This window comes from Narcine bancroftii, chromosome 8 (assembly GCF_036971445.1).
Source record: "Narcine bancroftii isolate sNarBan1 chromosome 8, sNarBan1.hap1, whole genome shotgun sequence".
NCBI lineage: Eukaryota > Metazoa > Chordata > Chondrichthyes > Torpediniformes > Narcinidae > Narcine > Narcine bancroftii.
In genome coordinates, this window is record NC_091476.1 from 61,289,499 (window position 1) to 61,313,410 (window position 23,912).

General features: G+C 43.0%; 1 protein-coding gene across 7 annotated transcripts in view; it reads right to left on the reverse strand.

The window, feature by feature from the left end:
• The window catches only part of LOC138741763 (membrane-anchored junction protein), a 204,299-nt gene that overhangs the window by 98,268 nt on the left and 82,119 nt on the right, over positions 1-23,912 (reverse strand). For all 7 annotated transcript variants that reach the window (XM_069896050.1, XM_069896051.1, XM_069896049.1 and 4 more), the window contains exon 7: positions 18,582-18,682. In XM_069896050.1, the coding sequence (XP_069752151.1) occupies positions 18,582-18,682 (101 nt within the window). The remainder of the gene's footprint in view (positions 1-18,581; positions 18,683-23,912) is intronic.

Below are 23,912 nucleotides of genomic sequence, written 5' to 3' on the forward strand. Positions count from 1 at the left end.
CGTAGTTTGAAGGACATCTCTGATGATCTGGCATGGCGTCCTCACCCTGGAGGCAGATCCGACGGAGAAGGAGAAATTGAGAGAATGGAATGGAATCCTTCCAGGGCACAGAGTGGGAAGAGGTGTATTCGAGGAAGCTGTGGGAGTTGGTGGGTTTGTAGAAGATGCCTGTCGAGAGTTTGTCTCCCGAGATGGAGACGGAGAGATTGAAGAAAGGGAGAATGTTGTTAGAGACGGACCAAGTGAATTTGAGGTCGGGTGGAAGTTGGCAGCAAAGTAGATGAAGTCAATGGGTGCATTGGGTGCATGAGGCAACACCAAAGTAGTCATCAATGTAGCAGAGGAAGAGTTAGGGCCCTTGCCTGAGAAGGCTGGCTTGTACCATGGATTTTTACATTGGGAGAAGCCGGAAAGTAGTGGTGGATGATTGCATCTCAGAGTTGAGGCATGTGATTAGTGGTGTGCCTCAGGGAGCATTGCTGAGACCATTATTGTTTGTCATCTATATCAATGATTTGGCTGATAATGTGGTAGAATGGATCAGCAAGTTCGCAGATGGATTGGAGGTGTTGTGGACATTGAAAAAGGTTTTGCTTCCAGAGGGATCTGAACCAGCTGTAAAAATGGGCTGAAAAATGGCAGATGGAATTTAATGCAGACAAGGTTGAGGTGTTGCATTTTGTAAGGACAAACCAAGAAAGGACATGTGTGCTAAATGGGCACTGAGGAGTGCGATAGATCAGAGGGATCTGAGAATACAGCACCTAATAGCCTGAATGCATCTGAGATTGTCTGATCTTGAAAGTTAAGCAGGCTCAGGACTGGTCAGTACTTGGACGGGAGACTGCCCAGGTACACCAGGTGCTGTAGGTTTCTGTGAGGGGCGCTGGACAAAATGGCGGCTCTCTGGCCTATGGTAGACAAAAGTTAAAGAATGTAACCTTTACCTTAATTCCCTGAAAATGGCATCATAGATAGATAGGGTTGTAAAGAAAGCTTTTGGAATATTCCTAAGCTTCTCTGTTCTAAGTGGATGCCCTTCAATCTTGACGTTGTGCCCTCTTGTCTCAAACTCCCCCACACCATTGGAAACTTACTAAGCCTTGACCAAGCCTTTCAACATTTGAAATGTTTCAATGAGATCCCCTCTCGTACTACTAAATTCCAAAGAATACAGGCCAAGAGTTGTCAAACACTCCTCATAGGATAACCCTTTCATTCCCAGAATCACCCTAGTGAACCCACCTGAACCTGCTCCAATATCAGCACATCCTTTCCTGAATGAGGAGCCCAAAAATGAGGAGACCTGTGAGGTCTCAACCTGTGCCTTATAGAGCCTCAACATCACATCCCTGCACTTATGTTCGATTCCCCTTGAAATGAGCGGCAGCATTGCATCTCAACCCGCAAGTTTACCTTCAGGCTGTTCTGCATTCAGACTCTTGAGTCCTTTTGCATCTGGGTATTTTTAATTTTCTCCCCATTTTAAAAAAAAGTCTTCATGTTATTTTTTTTCTACCAAAGTGTATGACCGTACACTTTCCAACATCATATTTCATTTGCCACTTCTCTCCTCAGTTCTCCTAATCTAAGTCCTTCTGCAGTCTCCTTGTTTCCTCAACTCTACCTGCTCCTCCACCTACCTTCATATCATAAAGCCATGCAAAATGACAGCACAGAAAGCAGGCCAATCGGCCCTTTGAGTCTGTGCCGAAATATCATGGCAAACTTGGCCACGAAGCCATTCATACCATAATCCAAATCATTAATATGCATTATAAAAAGAAGTGACCCAACACCGACCCTGATGGAACACCACAAGCAACTGGCAGCCAATCAGAATATGATCCTTGTATTCTGACTCTCTTGTTTCCTGCCAATGCTCCACCCATGCTGGCATGTTTCCTGTTATACCATGGGCCCTTATCTCCCTTAGTAGTCTCGTGTGTGGCACCACATCAAATATATTAAAATCCCCATTACCCATCACTCAATCAACCGGAAACTCAAACAACTGCCAAAAAGTCGAGGAAATAAATAATTTTTAAAAATTAAAATAAATAGCGTTTTAAATAAAAGTTTAAAATTGCAAAAGTAAATGTTCTCCTAAGCAACCCACAACCACTTGGGAGCAAACATTCAGCCAGTGGAGTGTCCTGGTCATGCCCTGCTCACAGCAGCTGTTTGAATAAAGTTTCATTAAAGTTGCATTTGAATAAAATGGCGGTGCCCAGCATGAAGAGCTGGCTGATGCTGATCACCACTGGGGCTACTCTCCCAAAGTGTCTCCCCATCCCTGCCTGGTAAGAGTCGCGGTAACGTATCTGCCAATGAGATACCAGTGTAAGTTGGGTGCCTGAAATGCCTTGCCCGAGATGGTGGTGGAGGCTGAAACATTAGGAGCATTTAAGAGATCTTAGGCACATGGACAGAAGGAAAATAGATTACAGGGTAGGGAGTGTTTAGTCCTTTTTTTAAAGGAGTATACAGGTTGGCACAACATCGAGGGCTGAAGGACCTATGATTCAAAAAGTTAAAGAATAAAAGAGAGGTGAGGGTAGACATAAGACACTAGAAATTGACGCTGGAGAAATAATAATGGGAGACAAGGAGATGGCAGAGGAACTAAATGAATATTTTGCATCATTCTTCACTGTGGAAGATACTAGCTGTGTACCAGATAGCCCCTAAACTGATGGAGACTGGAAAATGTCTCCAAAAATATTGAGCATGTTTGAATTTCCCGTGACTCCCCAGAGACCTGGCTAGTCTCCAGAAGACATCACAGAGATGTTTCAGCAACTAGCGGAGACTCAGGTCACCACCAGGTCGCCACCTAGTCTTCAGGCCAATGAGATAGGCCCTTTACCCCTGAACTTCCCTCCCTTCACTTTCTACACATGTTCTCTGGTGTTTGCTATTCCTACCCTGGGGAACAGGCACTGGGTTCCCACCTTATCTATGCCTCTCATAATCTTGTAGGCATCCTCTTTGATACTATTTGCTAGCCTACTTTCATACTTCATCTTTTCTCTCATGTTACCTTCTGCATGTTTTTAAAAGCTTCCCAATCCTCTATCTACCCACTGATTTTTGCTTCCTGGTTTGCCCTCTCTTTTGCTTTCATGTTGGCTTTGACCTCCCTTGTCAGTCACAGTTGTGAGATTTTTCCATTCGAATATTTTCTCTTTTTTTGTCATGTATTTATCCTGCACCCTCCCCATTTCTTGCAGAAACTCCATCGATTGCTGCTCTGCCATCTTCCCAATACTGTCCCCTTCCTCTCAATTCCTCTCTAATGCCACTGTAATACCCTTTAGAACATTGAACACTACAGCACAGTACAGGCCCTTCGGCCCTCAATGTTGTGCCGACCCACATATTCCTTAAAAAAAATACTAAAACCAACCTACCCAGTATCTCTCAATTTTTCTTTCATCCATGTATCTAAGAGTCTCTTAAATGCCCCTAATGTTTCAGCCTCCACTGTCATCCTTAGCAAGACATTCCAGGCACCCACAACTCTCTGTGTTAAAAAAACTTACCACTGACGTCTCCCCTAAACTTTGTACATATGTTCTCCAGTGTTTGTTGATCCTGCCCTGGGAAACAGGTGTTGGCCGTCCACCCTATCTATGCCTCTTATAATCTTACAGAACTCTATCATGTCTCCTGTCACCCTTCTACATTCCAAAAAAAGTCCCAGTTCTACTAACCTTGCCTCATAATACTTGTTTCCCAATCCAAGCAACATCCTGGTAAATCTCCTTTGCACCCTCTCCATAGCTTCCTCATCCTTCTTATAATAAGGTGACCACTGAAATACCAACACATCTGATTTTAGTGCCTTTCTGTTAAATCTCAAATTGAACTCAATCATATTGTGATCACTGGCTCAAGCTCTCTCATCACCTCTGGTGCATTACACAATATCAATCCAGTATAGCTGATCCCCTCATGGGATCATTAACAAACTGCTCTAAAAAGCCATCTCATAGGCACTCTAAAAAATCTCACTCTTGCAATCCAGTCCCAACCTATAAGCATGTTAAAATCCCCCATGACTACCAGAAATTTGCCCTTCTGACACATCTTTTCTATTTGCTGCTGTAATTTGTTGTCCACATGCCGGCCTACTGTTGGAAATCTGCTTATAACAGCCAACAGTACCTTTTTACCCTTGCCATTTCTTAACTCAACCCACAATGATTCTATTTTTTTTGATCCTGTCACCTCTTTCTAATGATTTAATGTTGTTCCTTACTAACAGAGCCACACCACCCCCTCTACTGACCTGCTTATCCTCTCGATACATGGTGTATTCTTGGAAATCCAGCTCCCAGTGACATCCATCCTTTTGACACAACTCCGTAATGGCCACAACATCATGCCTGCTGATGTGTAGCTGTACTACAAGGTCGTCCACTTTATCTCTTATGCTACGTGCATTTAAATACAAAACCTTTAGCCCTTTATTTGTTACATTTGACTCTGTGTTCTTGTTGCATTGTGATGAATCCCCATGGCTGCAATTTTCCCCTCTCTGTCTGTCCGTCCACACAAACTCCTTACCAGCTTTCCCTATTTGTGCCCCAACCACCTCTTCCTTTGCTTCTTCACTTTGGTTCTCACCTACCCCTTCCTGAGCTCATGGCACTGGGAGTAATCAGGACATGACTACCTTAGAGGTCCTACTCTTCAGCCTCTTTCCTATCTCCCTAAACGCACTTTGCAGGACCTCTACCCTACTCCTGCCTTTGTAGTTGGTGTCAATGTGTACAATGACCTCTGGCTGCTCACCCTCCACCTTTAAGAATATTCTGCACCTGCTCAGAGACATCCTGGAGCCGAGCACCCGGAAGGCAACACTCTATCCTGAAGTCTCTTTTGCAGCTGCAGAATCTCCTGTCTATTTCTCTATGACTATCGCTCTATCTGACTTCACCGTTCCCTCTTAGGCTCGGAGCCGACCACCGTGGCATTGATCTGGCTGCTGCTAGCCCAGATTGGTCATCTGCACCAGCAGTATCCAAAGGAGTATACTTGTTGCTGCGGGAAATGGCAGGGGTACCCTGCATTGCCAAGCTGTCCCCTTTCCCTCTCCTGACTGATACCCAGCTACTTTCCTTGTGCCTCCTAGATGTGATTATGTCCCTGAACTCCTATCACCCCACCTGCCTCCTGACTGATCTGGAGTTCATCCAGCTCTAATTCCTTAACTTGGTCTGTAAGGAGTTGCAGTTGGATGCACTTCTCGCTGGTGATGTCACCATCAGGCTGTTGGCGGGACTTCAGGAGCTGAGTTACAGGGAAAGATTAAACAGGTTAGAACTTTATTCCCTATCCTCTCGATACCCAATACATTCCTGGAGCATTGGAGAATGAGGTATATGACAGAGGTACACAAAATTATAAGTGGTATATGAGTAAATATAATTATAAGAGTAAATGCAAGCTGGCTTTTCTCACTGAGGTTGGGTGAGACAAGAACTGTGTAATGTATATATATTTGGGAGAAAAATTGGTAAAATTAGAGTAAGTTACATACATACACACATTTTAAAACAAATCTTATTTGAAATACTGAAGAATTCGTATTCAGTGAACTTTACAGAAACTATGGAGAATGCTATGCACATTCCACAAGTAGCTGCTAATTGAAATGATGTCATCAAATGAATCGACTGGAGACAGGTCATCAGTGTTGAACATTTTTACAAAGCTTCTGACCTTTCTGCAAGATGCTCACTCAAAGGTCAATGAGAAGTTTTGTTTACCTAACAGAAGGGAGCAAAAGACTAACTCCTATTGTTTGCTGGAGAAGGTGGGGGTTTTGTGGCAAGTGAGAGAGTCACATGGGCTTTTTAGCAGTGGGAAGATGAAGAGAGAGAGAGACTGAACAGTCACAGCTGAAGCAAGCAGGAAAAGCTTGTTGGAACTGAAACAGAAAGCTCCAGACCGGATGGCTGGAAGTGCTATCTGTCTGATGTTTCTCTTGGAATAAGTGGAACAGAAAGGAAGTCTGTGTAGCCTGAAAGAAAGAGGTTATCATCCGGAGAACCCTGATTGGGCAAGTTTCATCAGCAAGACATTGAGGTGACTAATGGTGGTACTTCAGTTGTGGAAATCCTGGAACAACATATCTCGCTCAGCAAACCTCCAAAGAACCTTCATGAGCAGTAACCATTTACCTTTCGAGCACCAAAGCCTGGTGAACTTTATACATGTTAAATTCTGTGCACAGTATAAGAATTGCCTGCAACCAGTGAACTTGGAAGAATGAGAATTGAGATTGAACTGTAAACCAAAGAACTTTTCTTAAATTTACATACACGTGCGTTTAGAATTAGAAGGGGGTTCATTTGGGTTAGTTAAGTTAATAGAGATAAGTTAAAGTTTGATTCTGTTTTCATGTTTAAAGATAATTAAAAACAACTTTTGTTTAAGTAATCATTTGTCGTGGTGAATATCTATTGCTGCTGGCTTTGGGGTCCTTTGGGCTCATAACATTTTATGGGTTAAGGATGAAAGATGTGATATTTAAAGGGAACATTCAGGGAAACCATGCAAAAAGTGGTGAGAATATCGAACGAGCTGTCAACTGAAGTGGTGAATGTGGGCTCAATTTTGACATCCAAGAAAAATTTGGACAGGTACATGGATGGGTGGGGTATGAAGAAATATGGTCCTGTGCAGCAGGTAGAATACACTAGGCAAAATTATTGTTCAGCACAGACTAGATGGGCCGAAGGCCCATGTTCAATAGGATACAAGGACAGTTTTCATGGGAAACAGAAATACCTAAAATGAAAACACAACCTCAACATCGGGTCGATTACTTGACTTTCTAACTTTATGGAAGATCATCGTTTCCTTCAGGGAATGGAATTTGAATATTTTTATGGGCTATTTTGTTCAAAAGGCTTAGCTGTTATACATGATGTTAAGATAAACTTTAAAAGGCGTGAAGCAAATGTAATTAAATTAAATGAAAACTGTTGCTTGCACACAACACGAACCCTTTTTATTCCCTGCGCAGCCATTGGCTATAATACCCACTCCTTATAGTGTGGCATGTTTAGCATTAGAGACAATGGCAACACTATTACAGCACCAGCGACAGGTTCGAATCCAGCGCTGTCTGTGAGGAGTTTGTACTTTCTCCCCATGTCTACGTGGATTTCATCCGGGTCTTCTGGTTTCCTCCCGTGCTCCAAACACATACAGGGTTTTAATTGGTCACACAGGTGTGTTTGCGCAATATGGGCTTGTGAGCCAGAGAGGTCTGTTAGAGAACCTCTATTATCTGGTACTCAGTGGTCCAGCACGTTTTGAATCTGCCACCGATAGTACAAACTCCTTAGAGACAATGCAGGATTTGAACCCCGATTCCCGATCGCTGGTGTTGAAAAGGATGAACTTGCTGCAATCAGGACCAGGTTTTGAGTCCAGCGCTATCTGTAAGGAGTTTGCACTAACGGTGACAGATTCAACAATTACAGCGTCAGCAATTGGGAACGGGGTTTGAGTCCTGAGCTGTCTGTAAGGAGTTTGTACTAATGGTGGTAGATTCAACCTTTACAGCGCCAGCAACCAGGACCAGGGTTCGAGTCCCACCCTGTCTGTCAGGAGTTTGTACTAAGGTCCTGATTGCTGGCGCTATAAAGATGTTGTGCTAATCACTAAGCTAATCGTACCACCTCACAATATTATTTCCTGTTTTAAGCTTTGTTCTACCTTTGATCTGTTGACTTAGGGGTCAATTTCTGTTTTCCAGCATTTTCTGTGGTCCAGCAATGGCCAGGTGCTGATGTCGCCAGATTATAGAGGTTCAACCTGTATTGAATTTCTAAATTTCAAAACAAATGCCTTTGTCTACCTTCACCCCACTATCATATCTGTTTCCACCACCACCCCTGACAGCCTATTCTTGGCATCGACTACTCTGCGTTTAAAACAAAAACTCCCACTCATCTTAAACACTGACAACATAGAAAGCTAGAACACATTACAGGCTCTTTGGCTCACAATGCTCTGCCGACATAATAGCCTTCTCTACCAAACGTCTTAGAATTTCTCTACTGCACAACCTTCCATTTTTCTCAGTTCTGTACACCTATCTAATCATATCTTAAAAGATCCCATTGTCCCTGCCTCCACCACCATTGCTGTCCATGCACCCACCACTCTCTGTGTGAAGAAACTACCTCTCACATCCCTCCCTGTACTCGCTCCCAAGCACCTTAAGGCTATGCCCCTTCATGCTTACCATTTCAGCCCTGGGTAAAGCCTCTGGCCATCCTCACGATCGATGCCTTTCATCATCTTTTACCGCGGGAGAAAGATTCTGACCGACCACCCCATGAATGACTCTTGTAATTTTATAACCTTCTGTCAGGTCTCCCCTCAGCCTCAAGTATCCTGAAGAGAAAGCTATATGCTGACCAACCTTTCCTACTCCACTCTCCACCACCCCCCCCCCCCACCTCCTGCCCCAACCATGGGGCTCAATGCCAGCTGCAAGGTGAGGCATCTTATAAAGGACCTGATTCACTGGAGAAGGTTCATCACACAACATCGCTGCTCCAGCCACCTTCCCAACAGAAACTCAATCGGATTCGCTCCCACATCCAAGAGCCCGTGGGGGGGGACAGTGGGGTTTGCTTAAATTATCTGTTTGAAAGTCAATGTTTGAAAAAAAAACTGCCCATGGTGGAAGCCTGAAGTAAAGACTAAAATTGTTGGGAGACACAGAGCAAGTGGAAAGTGAAACAAGAGTTGGTATTTCACATCCAAAACCCTTCAGCAGAACCAAATTATTGATCTTTTCCTTCATTTCATGCGAGTAGTTATTTTGTGTCAGTTGTTTCAGTGAGATAGCATCAAAATCAGAACTGCCAGGCTGGGAAATAGCTTCTTCCCACAGGCTGTGAGATTGATGTACAGTATCCTGGAACCGAGTAAATCAACCCAAATTATTTTTTTCCTTTTTAATATATTTTTATTGAGTTTAACTTAATAAACATGCACAATAAATGACAATTGCATAATGAATCAATTGTTTTTAAGCAGATACATACCAAAGGGACTAAAAAAAAATAATAAAATGCACATCTCTACATTAATAGTTATCTGTAATAAACCTAGAAATAAACATAATGATTGAAACCACATCAGACACCCTGTTATATTAAAATAATAAGGATGAAAAAAACCTAAAGGAATAAATCTAATCTCCTCTCTTTAATCGAGGTTACCCTATTGTGGTGGTGGTGGGGGGGGGGGTGGTGGGGTTGAACTCTTATATTCAGCATGGTCATGTTTTGGGTGGATTTTGGGAACTTTTTTAGAGCAGGTTACAAATGTTGCATTTCCATCAAATCCAGATTTATTTTTATTGGGGAATATACAAGCGGTGAGACCTCAATTAAAATTATCAATCTATCAAGTAGAATTTGTTAAAATCACACTGGCAGTGGCATGAAAATGCATTTCAACAATTTGGAAATCAGACTTACATTTGGGAACAGAAAGATGGAATGTGGAAATTCAAAATTGTAGTATATACAATTTGAGAAATAAATATGGTATATTTTTGCAAATATGGTGCCTGTGTATGCAAAATATTAGGCTCTGGCTATTGGAATCGCAGTGGTAACAATGAAATAATCACACAAGGTGTTTTTACAGTGAATCAAACGGAGTTATTTTTTGTCACCCGTGCAACTTTTTAAAAGCCCGAATCATGCACTCGACACATGCTGACGTCATCATGCACTGATATCATGTGGCCTTCTGGGAGTTGTACTGCCGCTACATGGTGCCACCACGTTTCCCCCCCCACCCCACACAGATCCGGCAGAAAGGTTTGTCAGACTTTTAGGTGGTCGACTTCTGCGACGAATTGTTGTACCGAACAAGCAAGACAAGGCCATCCACAGCGAGGAAGTAAATTGTGGTCCTCTATCCAAATTAACATGCCCCGGAAAACCAAAACGAGACACCTAGGAACTGAGGAACGCCCGAGCACAAGTATCTGCAATAGTATCTACCATGGGCATGTCCATGAGCCACCTTGTAAACCTGTCTATTACTGGAAAAAGATAATGGCATCCTCTTGAAACAGGAAGCTGACCAACAATATCCACCTGGACATGAGCAAAATGATGAGTAACTGCTGGGAAGGACTGCAGTGGTGCCTTAGTGTGCCACTGAACTTTTGCTTTCTGGCTCACCATTTGTGTCACATCTTAACCATGCCACATGAACCTGTCGGAAACCATATGAACTGTCGGTCTAATCGATGGACGTGAGAGATGATACACAGAGTTTCCATGATGCCGGAACTACTGGGCATTGGTGACCAATTAATATATCACAGAGGAGTAGTTTTCCATTAACTCCAAACTGGGCATCCTTCAATTGCAGGTTCATGATTGCAGTCTGATAAGCATTCATCTCATGGTCATATTCTTGGGCCACGGCCAAAGCTGTGTAGTCAATATGTTGATCTACAGAGAAAACCTCAAGTGGAGCAGAGCGGGAAACAGCTACTTCATTGTCTTTTCTGGAAATATGTAGTATATTTGTGAAAAATTTTGAAATTAATGATAATTGCCATTGTTGTTGTGCTGACCAGGGCTCTGCGACCTTTGAAAATATAAAGGTGAAGTGCCAGTTAATGAAGAAGACGAAGGCTGTGTAGTTAACCAGTAATCATGGCTTTTATTAGCAGAAACTAGTGATACAATAATGAAAGACAATGGGTGTATACACAAGGGTAGAGATAATACATGTCCAATATCAGTAAAGCAGACTAAGCACAGCGGGGACTGACAGCTCAACACAGATTCACCACAGTCTCCCCCCGGCAGAAGTAGGATTAAAATTAAAAAAGACAGATGCAAGAGTAATATTGAAGCAGGCAAGCAATCTACTGTGAGGACAATACAACAATAAAATAAATGGCATTGAGAATTCACTGATATAGCCAAAACAAGGCTGGTAACTAGCAGAGCAATCAGAATATAATGAGATGTTTATGAATACTGAAGCCTCTTGGGTTGTTTACAAACACGAGTAGACCTTCTTATCAGGACAGGTGGTGGTTTTGCAGTGGCAACCTTGGGAACTGGTGGTGTTGATACAGTTCCCTGGTCTGTAGTTTCTTTACTATCTTCTTCAGCATGATGCTGAAACAAGCCATGAAAGACCTCAACAATGAAGACGCTGTTTACATCTGGTACCGCACGGATGGCAGTCTCTTCAATCTGAGGCGCCTGCAAGCTCACACCAAGACACAAGAGCAACTTGTCCGTGAACTACGCTTTGCAGATGATGCCGCTTTAGTTGTCAATTCAGAGCCAGTTCTCCAGCACATGACGTCCTGTTTTGTGGAAACTGCCAAAATGTTTGGCCTGGAAGTCAGCCTGAAGAAAACTGAGGTCCTCCATCAGCCAGCTCCCCACCATGACTACCAGCCCCCCCCCCCCACATCTCCATCGGGCACACAGAACTCAAAACAGTCAACCAGTTTACCTACCTCGGCTGCACCATTTCATCTGATGCAAGGATCGACAATGAGATAGACAACAGACTCGCCAAGGCAAATAGCGCCTTTGGAAGACTACACAAAAGTGTCTGGAAAAACAACCACCTGAAGAAACACACAAAGATCAGCGTGTACAGAGCCGTTGTCATACCCACACTCCTGTTCGGCTCCGAATCATGAGTCCTCTACCGGCATCGCCTACAGCTCCTAGAATGCTTCCATCAGCGCTGTCTCCACTCCATCCTCAACATTCATTGGAGTGACTTCATCACCAACATCGAAGTACTCGAGCTGGCAAAGTCCACAAGCATCGAATCCACGCTGCTGAAGCTGGGTGGGTCACGTCTCTAGAATGGAGGACCATTGCTTTCCCAAGATCGTGTTATATGGAGAGCTCTCCACTGGCCACCTCCAGAGGTGCACCAAAGAAGAGGCACAAGGACTGCTTAAAGAAATCTCTTGGTGCCTGCCACATTGACCACCGCCAGTGGGCTGATATCACCTCCAACTGTGCATCTTGGCGCCTCACAGTTCGGCGGGCAGCAACCTCCTTTGAAGAAGACCGCAGAGCCCACCTCACTGACAACAGACGAAGGAGGAAAAACCCAACACCCAACCCCAACCAACAAATTTTCCCTTGCAACCGCTGCAACCGTGCCTGCCTGTCCCACATCGGATTTGTCAGTCACCAACGAGCCTGCAGCAGACATGGACATATCTCTCCATAAATCTTCATCCGCGAAGCCAAGCCAAAGAAAACAGTGTGAGACAGCAGGACTTCTGGACCTGTTCCAGAATCATCAGTGTGAGGCAGTGGGGCCTAAGCATGGCCATCTGAATGCTTACTTAGGGGGTCACAGGCTGGGGCAGTGAGTCCAAACTCTCAGGATCACTCCGAGTAGTGTCCGTGCTCCCGTCTGGGAATTTAATGTGGGCATAATTGGGATTAGTGTGCAGTAGTTGTACTGGCTGGACTAGAGGGTCCGTTTTACGTGTCCAAGTATGTCTCTTCAGCAGTACAGTTCCAGGTTCAGATAGACAGGCTGGCCAGTCCATCACAGTTCCTGATTTTCTAGGAAAAGTAAACATACTTTCATGAGGTGTTTGATTAGTTACTGTACATAGTAGGGACTGAATAGAATGCAGTGCCTCAGGCAACACCTCCTGCCACCGAGTTACAGGGCAACCATGTGTCTTTAACACGAGGTTAATAGTCCTCCAGACTGTGGCGTTAGCCTTTTCGACCTGCCCATTGCCTTGGGGGTTTGTAGCTCGTGGTGCAGCTGGTGCCAATCCCCTTGCATAACAGAGCTTGGCGCAGCTCTGCGCTCATGAATGCTGAGCCTCTGTCTGTATGAATGTAACTGGGAAAACCAAAAATATTGAAAATTTTGTCAAGTAACTTAATGACAGACATCATTGAGACATCAGGGCAGAGTATCACGAAGGGAAACCTTGAATATTCATCGATTACAGTAAGGAAAAATACATTTTTTCTCGTTAAATGTAAGGTTGAGTTCTTTAGCTATTGCTAGAAAAAATGTAACCAGTAATCATGGCTGTTATTAGCAGAAACTAGTGCTACAATAATGAAAGACAATGGGTACATACACAGTTATACCCAAGGGGTGTGTCTTGAGTGGTAGAGATAATACACATCCAATGTCAGTAAAGCAGACTGAGCACAATCTGAGGCATTGGTTTCCACTTGGAATGGGAAATCCTCGTCGATGGACGAGAGTGCAGCTTTGGCAATATCAGTTTTAATTCTCTCAAAAGCCTTGTGGTTGGTGTGCATAGTAAAATCTTTGCCCTGCAAAAAAAATCTGCTTCGCGAAGAAGGCAGCTGAAGAATGCTCAGGGTTTCCATTGCCCATTGACATATTGATGAAGTGCACCTCCTATGGCCATACTGAAAGCATCTGTAGAAATAACAGTGGCAGCATTTAAAATGGGGTAGCTGAGCACAGCGGCATGAACCTGGGGCCATGGTTCGAGGATAATAGGCAAACTATTTAGAACCGAGATGAGGAGGAATTTCTTTACCCAGAGGGTGGTGAATCTGTGGAATTCATTGCCACAGAGAGCAGTAGAGGCAGGTTCATTGAATACATTTAAGAGGGAATTAGATGTATTTCTTCAGTATTAGGGAATTAGGGGTTACGGAGAGAAGGCGGGGACAGGGTACTGAACTTTAAGATCAGCCATGATCTCATTAAATGGCGGAGCAGGCTCGAAGGGCCGAATGACCTACTCCTGCTCCTATCTTCTATGTTTCTATGTTTTGAGTCAGTAAATCTTTTGTCTTCAAGAAGGCGTTGTCATTCTTGAAGACAAATAAAAAGAATATGAAGGTGTTCCAAATATTCTTCCTTAGTCCCACTGGCTACTAAAATGTCATTGAGGTAAATGAAAACATTGTTCATACCACTTCCTAAAGCATCGATCACCCATGAAATGATTGAGCAGCATTCTTTAATCCAAATGGCATTCGTAAAAATTCGAACAACCCAAACGGGGTAATTATTGCTGTTTTGGAATGTCTTCTGGCTCTACTGGTACTTGGTGATAGCCACACACCATCTATTTTGGGGAAGATATTCACTCCAAACAAATTAGCTGAGAAATTCTGTATATGATATTGGATAACGATCCGGGATGGTGGCATTGTTAAGCCGCCTGCAATCTCCACAAGGTCGCCAACCTCCTTTGTGTTTCGGCACATATGTAATGGAGATGCCCAAGAACTGTTGGACTATGAATTATGCCTAGTTCCTCCATCTTGGCAAACTCTTCCTTAGCTAAACGCAGCTTCTTTGGAGGCAAGCGGAGCGCTTTAGCATGGATAGGAGGGCCCTGAGTACAAATGCGGTGAGTGGAGGCAGAAAATTGTAGAGTAGTAATCTCAGGAAAATCTTCCAACAGCTTAGAGAATTCATCTACTCGTTTATCTAATGTTCGAACTCGCAGACCAGGATTATAAGTGTCTGCCAGAGGAATAGTCTGAAAAGTAGTTCCATCTATTAGCCGGAGCCCTATTAAGTCAACGAGGAATAAATGAGCCCGAAGAAAATCTGCACCAACAAAGGTCAGGACACTGCTGCTATAATAAATGGCCAAGTGAAGAGATGATTCTCGAATTTGACATTCATCTCCCTGGTGCCAAAGGTCAGAATGTTGGAACTGTTAACTGCTTGTAGTTGCAGGTCTGGGGTAGGATGGAATCTGTCAAAGTCAGTGGGTGGAAATACACTAACTTCTGAACCTGTGTCCATTAGAAATTTTCACTGGGACAACTGGTCACATACATAGTAGGCTTGCAGGTTTCTCATCAACTGCCGCAGCCTTTACTGGTGGTTTCTGGTGTTTTCTGCAAACAAACAGGATGGAATGTGCTAAGAGCATTAGAGTGTGACACAGGGTCAGTATCGGAGGGGTTGGTTGTGCAGACTTGTCTTTCCTTGCTGTGCTTTTTAGCCAGCCATAGAATGTCTTCCTCTGCCACGACAGCCCTTGGGTCTTCAAATGGACACTTGGATAACAAGAGCCTAATATCATCTTACATTTGATCTAAAAAGAACTGCTCGAATAACATATTGGGACATCCGCCAGATTCCAGGAACAGCATTTCATCCATTAGTTCTGAAGGGGAACAGTCTCCCAACCCATCGAGATGTAGTAGGTTGGCTGCCCTTTCCTTAAGGTTCATACCATATACATGTAATAAAAGTACTTTTAAAATGTCATACTTGCTGGTATGTGGTGGATCCCTTAGGAAGTCACCGACCCTCCTAGCGACGGCCTGGTCCAGGGCACTGACGAGATGGTAATAATGAGTGGTGTCCAATTCAACTTTGCAAAGATGAAATTGTTGAAACTGTTGGAACCATAGTTCAGGCTCAGCTGTCCAGAAAGGTGGTAGCTTCACTGCAATGGCTGCAGAGTCCATGCATATCCAAAAATATGTTTTTGGACTCATTGGGGTCACCAATTGTGGCCACTAGAATCACAGTGGACACGACAAAATAACCACACAAGTTATTTCTAGAGTGAATCAAACCGATTTACTCTTCATCACCCGCTCAACCTTTTAAAAGCCAGAATCAAGTGCTTGACACGCACTGACTTCACATGGCCTGGCATAAATATGTAGAGATCCTCTTTAAATTGATTATATAAAAGATTGGTTAATGTCTTGTATGTTTGACTGTGCATCTCAGACCAATCCTTGAAGATTTTCCTTTCTTTTTCTTTTTTAGTTTATATTATTCAACTTTTAAATAATTTATTTATGGGGTGGGGCGGAAATGGGGGGGTTAGGGAAGGGAGATTATAGATATCATGTAGTGTGATTTTTGAATTTTGTTTTTTACTAATTGCTAACTACGTATGGAAAATCTAAATAAAATATCAAAAAAGTTACTTTTTTTGGAAGAAAAAGAAATCAATAATAATGTGGAATCACTGGTGACCCCCAGAGAATAGACAAAGAATTATCGGAACATATAATAATTATTGACTCTTTCAATTATAAAAGAAAATTCTAAGAATGGGCCCCATAACTCCATAAATTGAAACTTTCTATCTTTAAAATTGTATCTGATTTCCTCTAAACTTAAGTTGGACATTACATCATGTAACCACTGCAGATGAGTAGTGGATGCATCTCCTTTCCATTTCAATAAAATAGCTCGACTGGCTATCAATGTAGTAAAAGCTAAGACTTTTTCTTGAGATGCCAAGATATATATATGTGTGGGTGTGGGTGTGTTTATATATACCCATTTTAAATGATATTTCTATGTACATTTATTATTTTGTTGTGTGTCTCCATGTGCACGTGAGTATGCAGATGCACGTATGCACAGTGGAGGGAGGAGGAGGGAGAATGAAGTGGAGGAGAGCAAAGCTACCATCATGACAACATTTTACAGGAGCAATATTGAAAGTGTGCTGTCTGGCTGCATCATGGAGTGGGACAGTAGCTGTAAAACATTGGTCCAGAAGTCAACATAAAGGATCATCAAAATGGCTAAGAAAATTACAAGGGTCTCCCTTTCCTCTATTGATGACATTCGATAGAACATTACAGCACAGTACAGGCCCTTCGGTCCTCAATGTTGTGCTGACCTGTAAAAATCTACTCAACAAACTAAACCTTCCCTCCCTGACAGCCAGAACCCTCTATTTTTCTTGCATCCATTTGCCTTTCTAAGTTCTTTGTACCGGCCTCCACCACCCTCAACAATGCATTCCAGGTACCCATAATTTTCTGTGAAAAAAATCTTACCCCTGATATATCCCCTAAACTGTCCTCTCCTCACCTCCTCTGGTGTTTGCTACTCTCACCCTGTGCCAGAGGTGTTGGCTGTCCACCATATCCAAGCCTCTCATAATCTTGTAGATCTCCATTAAGTCACCTCTCATTCTTCTTTGCTCCAAAGCAGAAAGCCCTATTTCTTTCAACTTTCAATCCTGGCAACATCCTCATTAATTTCCTTTCCACTCTCTCCATAGCTACCACATCCTTCCTATAATGAGGTGGCCAGAACCGAACACAATATTCCAAATGTGATCTAAACAGAGATAAAGCTTCAACATTGCCTCAAGGCTCTTGAACTCAATCCCATAACTAATGTAGGTGAACATATCATAAACCTTCCTTACTACCCTGTCAACCTGCGCAGCAACCTTGAGTGATCTATGGATTTGGACCCCAAGGTCCCTTTGTTCTTCCACATTGTTAGGAATCCTGCCACTTACCATGTACTCTGCCTTCAAGTTGGACCTTCCAAAATGCATCACTTCATACTTATGTGAATTGAACTCCACCTGTCAATTTTATGCCCAACAGGCAAGTGGTCAATGGTGGATATGGGTGAGAAGGCAGAAGAGAAACGTTGAGGTGATCGGGGGAGGGGAAGCTTTTGGAACAGAGAGGGTAGGGAATGGGGTGGGGAGCTGGAGGAACAGAGACCGAGGGTTAGGGAAATTCGGGGAAGGGGTTTAACAGAAACAGGGGAATACGATATTAATGCTGTTTGGTAGGAGAGTGCCTGGAAAAAATGCAATGTGTTGTTCTTCTAGTTTGTGGGTTAGCTTCAGTTTGACAGTGTATAAGGTCAGGGACAGACATGTTGCATTCCCATTTCAATCCCAATTCTGACTTTTGTTTATAAATCGCAGATGGTAATATGAACACTGTTTAAGCGTTAACAGCCATTTGGGGATGAAAATGTTGGATTTCTGCATCTGTCTCACAAAGATCTCTTGGTGAATATGTGCTTCCTCCTTCATTTCTGAATACTCGGCTACGATTTTAGGATTGTGCCCCTGATTGAAAGGTATCACAATAACTGAGGCCATGGACATGAAGAGCCTCTTCTCCAACTCCAAATATTCTTTTAAACACCAAGTTATTGAGATTTTAGAACATGGAATATTCCAGCACAGTACAGGCCATTCAACCCACAATGCTGTGCCAACCTATGTAAACCTACTCCACAACAATCCCGATCTCACATCCATAATCCTTTATTTTTCTTACATCCATTTACCAATCTAAGAGTCTTTTGAATGTCCCTAGTGTACCAACCTCCCCACCTTCCCCGGCAATGCATTCCAGGCGCCCATCACTCTGAGTAAAAAACCTAAACTCGTCTTAAACAGTTGTCCTCTGGTATTTGTATTGTCACCCCAGGGAAAAGGGGTTGGCTGTCCGCTTGATCTAAGCCCCTCATAATCTATTAAGTCACCTCTCATCCTTTGTCTCTCCAAAGAGAAAAGCCCTAGCACTGTCAACTTTGTTTCATGTATCGTTTTCCCCATTCCGGGCAACATTCTAGTAAATCTCTTCTGCACCCTCTCCAAAGCATCTACTTCCTTCCTATAATGAGGTGACCAGAACTGAACACAGTGTTCCAAGAGCAGTTGCAAAGGAAATTCTTTCATTGCTAAGGGGTGGGATCAGTGGTGGGGCACTGTATATCAAACAAGTGAGTGTGGAGATGGAATTTGAATAATCACTGACCTTTTGCTACTTGGTTGCATCTGTGACCTCTCTCGTTCCTTTTTCATAGCTCTGTGTGTTGCTGTGGCCGCCGCCTCTCGTGTCAGCTTCCTCAAACGACTCTGTAATTTGAAAGTAGCCTTTCAGGCACAGAACTGCCTCTGTACTTTTGAGCTATTCGAAACAGGACCCAAGTATAGGAAGATGTTCCACTAGCCAGAACATGAGAGGAGACAAGACACAGAAATTCAAGAAGGGTTCAGGCCTGAAACGTTGGCAATATTTTTACCTCCAATGGATGCTGTGAGACTGGCTGAGCTCCTTCAGCATTTCTGTGTTTTGACCGCAATCACAGCGTCTGCAGACTTTCGTGTTTCACTTAATGAGAGGAGAGCCAATGTTTTTAAACAGACCGTAATATTCATTCCCCCTCCCCTCCCCACATTCTAACATCAGTGCATAGAATCACAGTGACTGGAGGCCAAGCGGCAGGATTAGCATAGCAGTCAGCATGTTGTTAGTACATCGCCAGTGACCTGGTGCCGTTGTCAGGACTTTGAATGATCTCCCCTTGACCTTCATTGGTTTACCTCCAGGTGCTCTGGTTTCCTCCCATCCTCCAAAAAAAATGTATCGGGGTTAATCGGTCATATGGGTGTATCTGGGTAGAACTGGCTTGTGAGCAGAAAGAGCCTATAACCATGCTGCGTGCCTGAATTAAAAATTAAATTTTGAAAAAAGCTGAACAAGCAGTGTGTGCTATGAGCAGTCTTTGCTGTGGTTATTTTTTTGTGAAAATTTTATTTATTAGTATCTTTAATACATTTCAAATTAACTTGCAATATCATTACATAATAGATACTAAATAATTTTCACCCCTCCACCTCCCACCATCCTTAACTCCTGCAGATAGAAAAATAAAAGATAGAAAAAGAAAGAACACATTCAACATAATAATTATAACCACATTAATAATACCATAATATTTTGATGAAAATACCTTATTTTCAATGGGGGGTTATGGTGCCAAAATTTGACAAAATTTATCATAAAATCATAGAAGAACAGTTTAATGAAATAAAATATTGTCACAAAATTTATCATAAAATCATAGAAGAACGGTTTTAATGAAATATGATATTGTCTCCCATTAGAAAAAAATTATATGATTTTATGATAAATTTTGTCAAATTTTGGCACCATAATCCCCCATTGAAAATAAGGTATTTTCATCAAAATATTTTTACATTACTTTCCATTTTCCACGTTTTTGCTACACTTTCTCGCTATTGCTGTTGCTAGACTCAAAAACTGGGTATGTTGTCAGTGAGCGTGTAGAATATAGGCAGCCACTGTATCGGAGACCAACCTAGGTCTATTGTTTAAGTAATATAGTAATCAAATTAGTTTGTCTCCTGTGTGTTAATTAAGTGATTGTAACATGAGTCCAGACTCATCTCTGTGCACCCACCAAACATGATACTCTTCCCAACACGACAATAGGTCACGGGGACAATGTACAAACTCCTCAGACACCACAGCACAAAAACTGCCCTTTGACTCATCTAGTCTGTACCAAACTATCTTTTAAATTTAAATTTCTAAATGTAAACATACAGCACGGTAATAGGCCATTTCGGCCCATGAATCCGTGCAGCCCAACTTACACCCAATTAACCTCCATCCCCAATATGTTTTGAATGATGAGAAGAAACTGGAGCCCCTGGGGAAAACCCACGCAGACACAGGGAGAACATACAAACTCCTCACAGACAGAATTGGATTCAAAGCCTGGTCCTGGTCACTGGCTCTGTAAAAGCGTTGCACTAACCACTATGCCAACTGTGATGCCCAATTCTTATTAGTCCCAGTAACCTACATCCCCATAGAAACATAGAAGATAGGAGCAGGAGTAGGTCATTCGACCCTTCGAGCCTGCTCCGCCATTCAACGAGATCATGGCTGATCTTAAAGTTCAGTACCCGTCCCCGCCTTCTCTCCGTAGCCTTTAATACCCTTATACTCAAGAAATATATCTAATTCCCTCTTAAATATATTTAATGAACCTGCCTCTACTGCCCTCTGTGGCAATGAATTCCACAGATTCACCACCCTCTGGGTAAAGAAATTCCTCCTCATCTCGGTCCTAAATGGTTTGCCTATTATCCTCAAACCATGGCCCCGGGTTCTGGATTTTCCCATCATTGGAAACATCCCATCTGCATCCATTTTGTCCATTCCTGCCAGAATTTTATATGTCTCTATGAGATCCCCTCTCAATCTTCTAAACTCCAGCGAGTACAATCCCAATTTGCGCAATCTTTCCTCATAAGTCATTCTTGCCATTCCAGGTATCAGCCTGGTGAATCGCCTCTGCACTCCCTCCATTCCAAGAACATCCTTCCTTAGATAAGGTGACCAAAACTGCACACAATACTCCAGATGTGGTCTCACCAAGGCCCTGGACAGCTGCAGTAAGGTATCCTTGTTCCTATACTCAAACCCTCTTGATATGAAGGCCAACATACCATTTGCCTTTTTAACTGCCTGCTGTACCTGCATGCTCGCCTTCAGAGACTGGTGTACAAGTACCCCTAGGTCTCTCTGCACTTCCCCATCTCTTAATCTATTGCCATTCAAATAGTAATCTGCCCTCCGGTTTGTATTACCAAAGTGGATAACCTCACATTTATCCACATTGTAGTGCATTTGCCATGTATCTGCCCAGTCCCTCAATTTATCCAAATCACACTGGAGCTTCCTGACCCCCTCTTCCGTGCACACAACCCCTCCTAGCTTAGTGTCATCTGCATATTTGGAGATATTACATCCAATCCCCTCATCCAGATCATTAATGTAAATTGTGAACAACTGGGGTCCCAGTACAGATCCCTATGGCATCCCACTGGTCACCGCCTGCCACTCAGAAAACGAGCCATTTATCCCAACTCTCTGTCTTCTACCTGCCAGCCAGTTCTCAATCCACATCAATACTTTGCCCCCAATCCCATGAGCCTTGATTTTGTAAGCCAATCGTTTATGCGGGACCTTATCGAAGGCCTTTTGGAAGTCCAGGTACACCACATCCACTGGCTCTCCCCCACCTATTTTGCCTGTCACCATCTCAAAGAATTCCAATAGATTTGTCAAGCACGATTTACCTTTTGTAAATCCATGTTGACTCTGTCCGATCCCTTCACTGCTAGTCATATGCTCCGCTATTACATATACCTGTCCATATATCCATATACCTGTCCAAGTTTTTCTTAAATGTCAAAATCGAGCCTGTATTCACCACCTCCACTGGCAGCTCTTACCACTCTCTGCATGAAGTTCCCCTGAATGTTTCCTTTAAATGGGAATGCAAAGAATTGCGCAGGAAGCCTGAAAAAGAGGGTGCAGGGGAGGGGAGAGGGAGCACCTGCTGGATGATAAGACCATAAGACCTGAAGACATAGGAGCTGAAATAGGGTATTCAGCCCATCGAGTCTTCAGCACCTTTTAATGACCTGATCCATTTCCCCACTTGGCTCCCACTGCCCAGCTTTCTCCCCATAACCTTTGATGCCCTAGCTAATCAAGAACCTATCAATCTCTGCCTTAAAAACACCCAATGACCTGGCCTGCACAACTGCCTGTGGCAACAAATTTCACAGATCACTCTCTGGCTGAAGAAATTCCTCTGCATCTCTAAGCAGACATTCTTCAATGTTGTGCCCAGCTTCTCCTAGGCTCTCCCACCATGGGAAACGACCTTTCTACATCTACTCTGTTCATGATTTCAACATTCAAAATGTTTCAATGAGATCCCCCCCCCACTAAATTCTCCCAAATTTCAATTCCTGCTAAATGCTCCTCTTATGATAATCCTTTCAATCCTCGAATCATCCTCATGAACCTCCTCTGAACCCTCTCCAACATCAGCACACCCTTTCTTAAATGGGGAGCCCAAAACTGTTCACAATACTCCAAGTGAAGCCTCGCCAGTGCCTTATAAAACCTCAACATCCCTGCTATTCTTCTTGAAATGAAGAATTCCCAGGTCCCTTTGCATCTGGGTACTTTCAATTTTCTCCCCCTTTCAAAAGTTGCCTGCCCATTTATGTTTTTCTACCAAAATGCACTTTCCAGCACTTCTCTGCCCATTTTCCTCATCTGTCTGTCCTTCTGCAGCCTCTCTGTTTCAACACTATCTCCTCCTCCACCTACCATCATATAATTTGAAAGGTTGGCCACAAAGCCATTCATTCCATAATCTAAATCATTAACATACAACATAAAACCCAACCCCGACCCCTGCAGAGCACCACTGGCAACCAGCAACCAACCAGAATATGATCCTTGAATTCCAACACTCTGCTTCCTGCCAATCAGTTAATGCTCTACCTGGTATACCATGGGCTCTAATCTTGGTAAGTAGCCTCATATGTGGCCTCTTGTGAAAGGCCTTCTGAAAATCCAAATACACAACATCTCTTATCGCCGCAAAACACAGAATTTCATAATGATAAATTCTGATTCTGGTCTACCCTGTTTATAGCTTCTTCAAAGAATTCCACCTGGTTTGTCTTCCACAGTAAAAACTGATGCAAAATATTTAGTTCCTCTGCCATCTCCTTGTCTCCCATTATTATTTCTCCAGTGTCATTTTCTAGTGGTCCTCTCTACAGTCTTACCTCTCTTTTACTCTTTGATATCATTTGGTAGCCGACTTTCATACTTCATCTATTCCCCCCTTTTGAGCTCTTTTAGTCACCTGAAGCAAGTTTTTTTTTAAAAAACTTTCCAATCCTAATAATTCTTGCTTCCTGGTTTGCACTCTCTTTTGCTTTCACATTGGCTTTGACTTCCCTCGTCAGGCAAAGTTGTGAGATTTTTCCATTTGAATAGTTCCTCTTTTTTTGGTCTGTATTTATCCTGCACCCTCCCCATTTCTTGCAGAAACTTCACCCATTCTTCCCTAAACGTGGCCCCTTCCAATCTACTTTGGCCAGTTTCTCTCTCATGCCACTCCAATTCCATTCATTCCACTGAAATAGCAACACTTCTGATTTTAGTTTCTCCTCGTTAAATCTCAAATTGAACTCAATTACATCGTGATCACTGCCCCCGAATAGTTCCTTTACTCTAAGCTTGATAATCTCTTCTAGTGCATTATATAAGACCCAATCCAGTGCAGTCGATGCCCTTGTGGGTTCATCAACAGGTTGCTCTAAAAAGTCATCTCATAGGCTTTCCACAAATTCTCTCTCTTGAGATCCAGTCCCAACCTGGTCTCCCCGTTCTATTTGCATGTTAAAATCCCTCATGACTACAGAATATTGCCCTTCTGACACACCTTTTCGATTTACT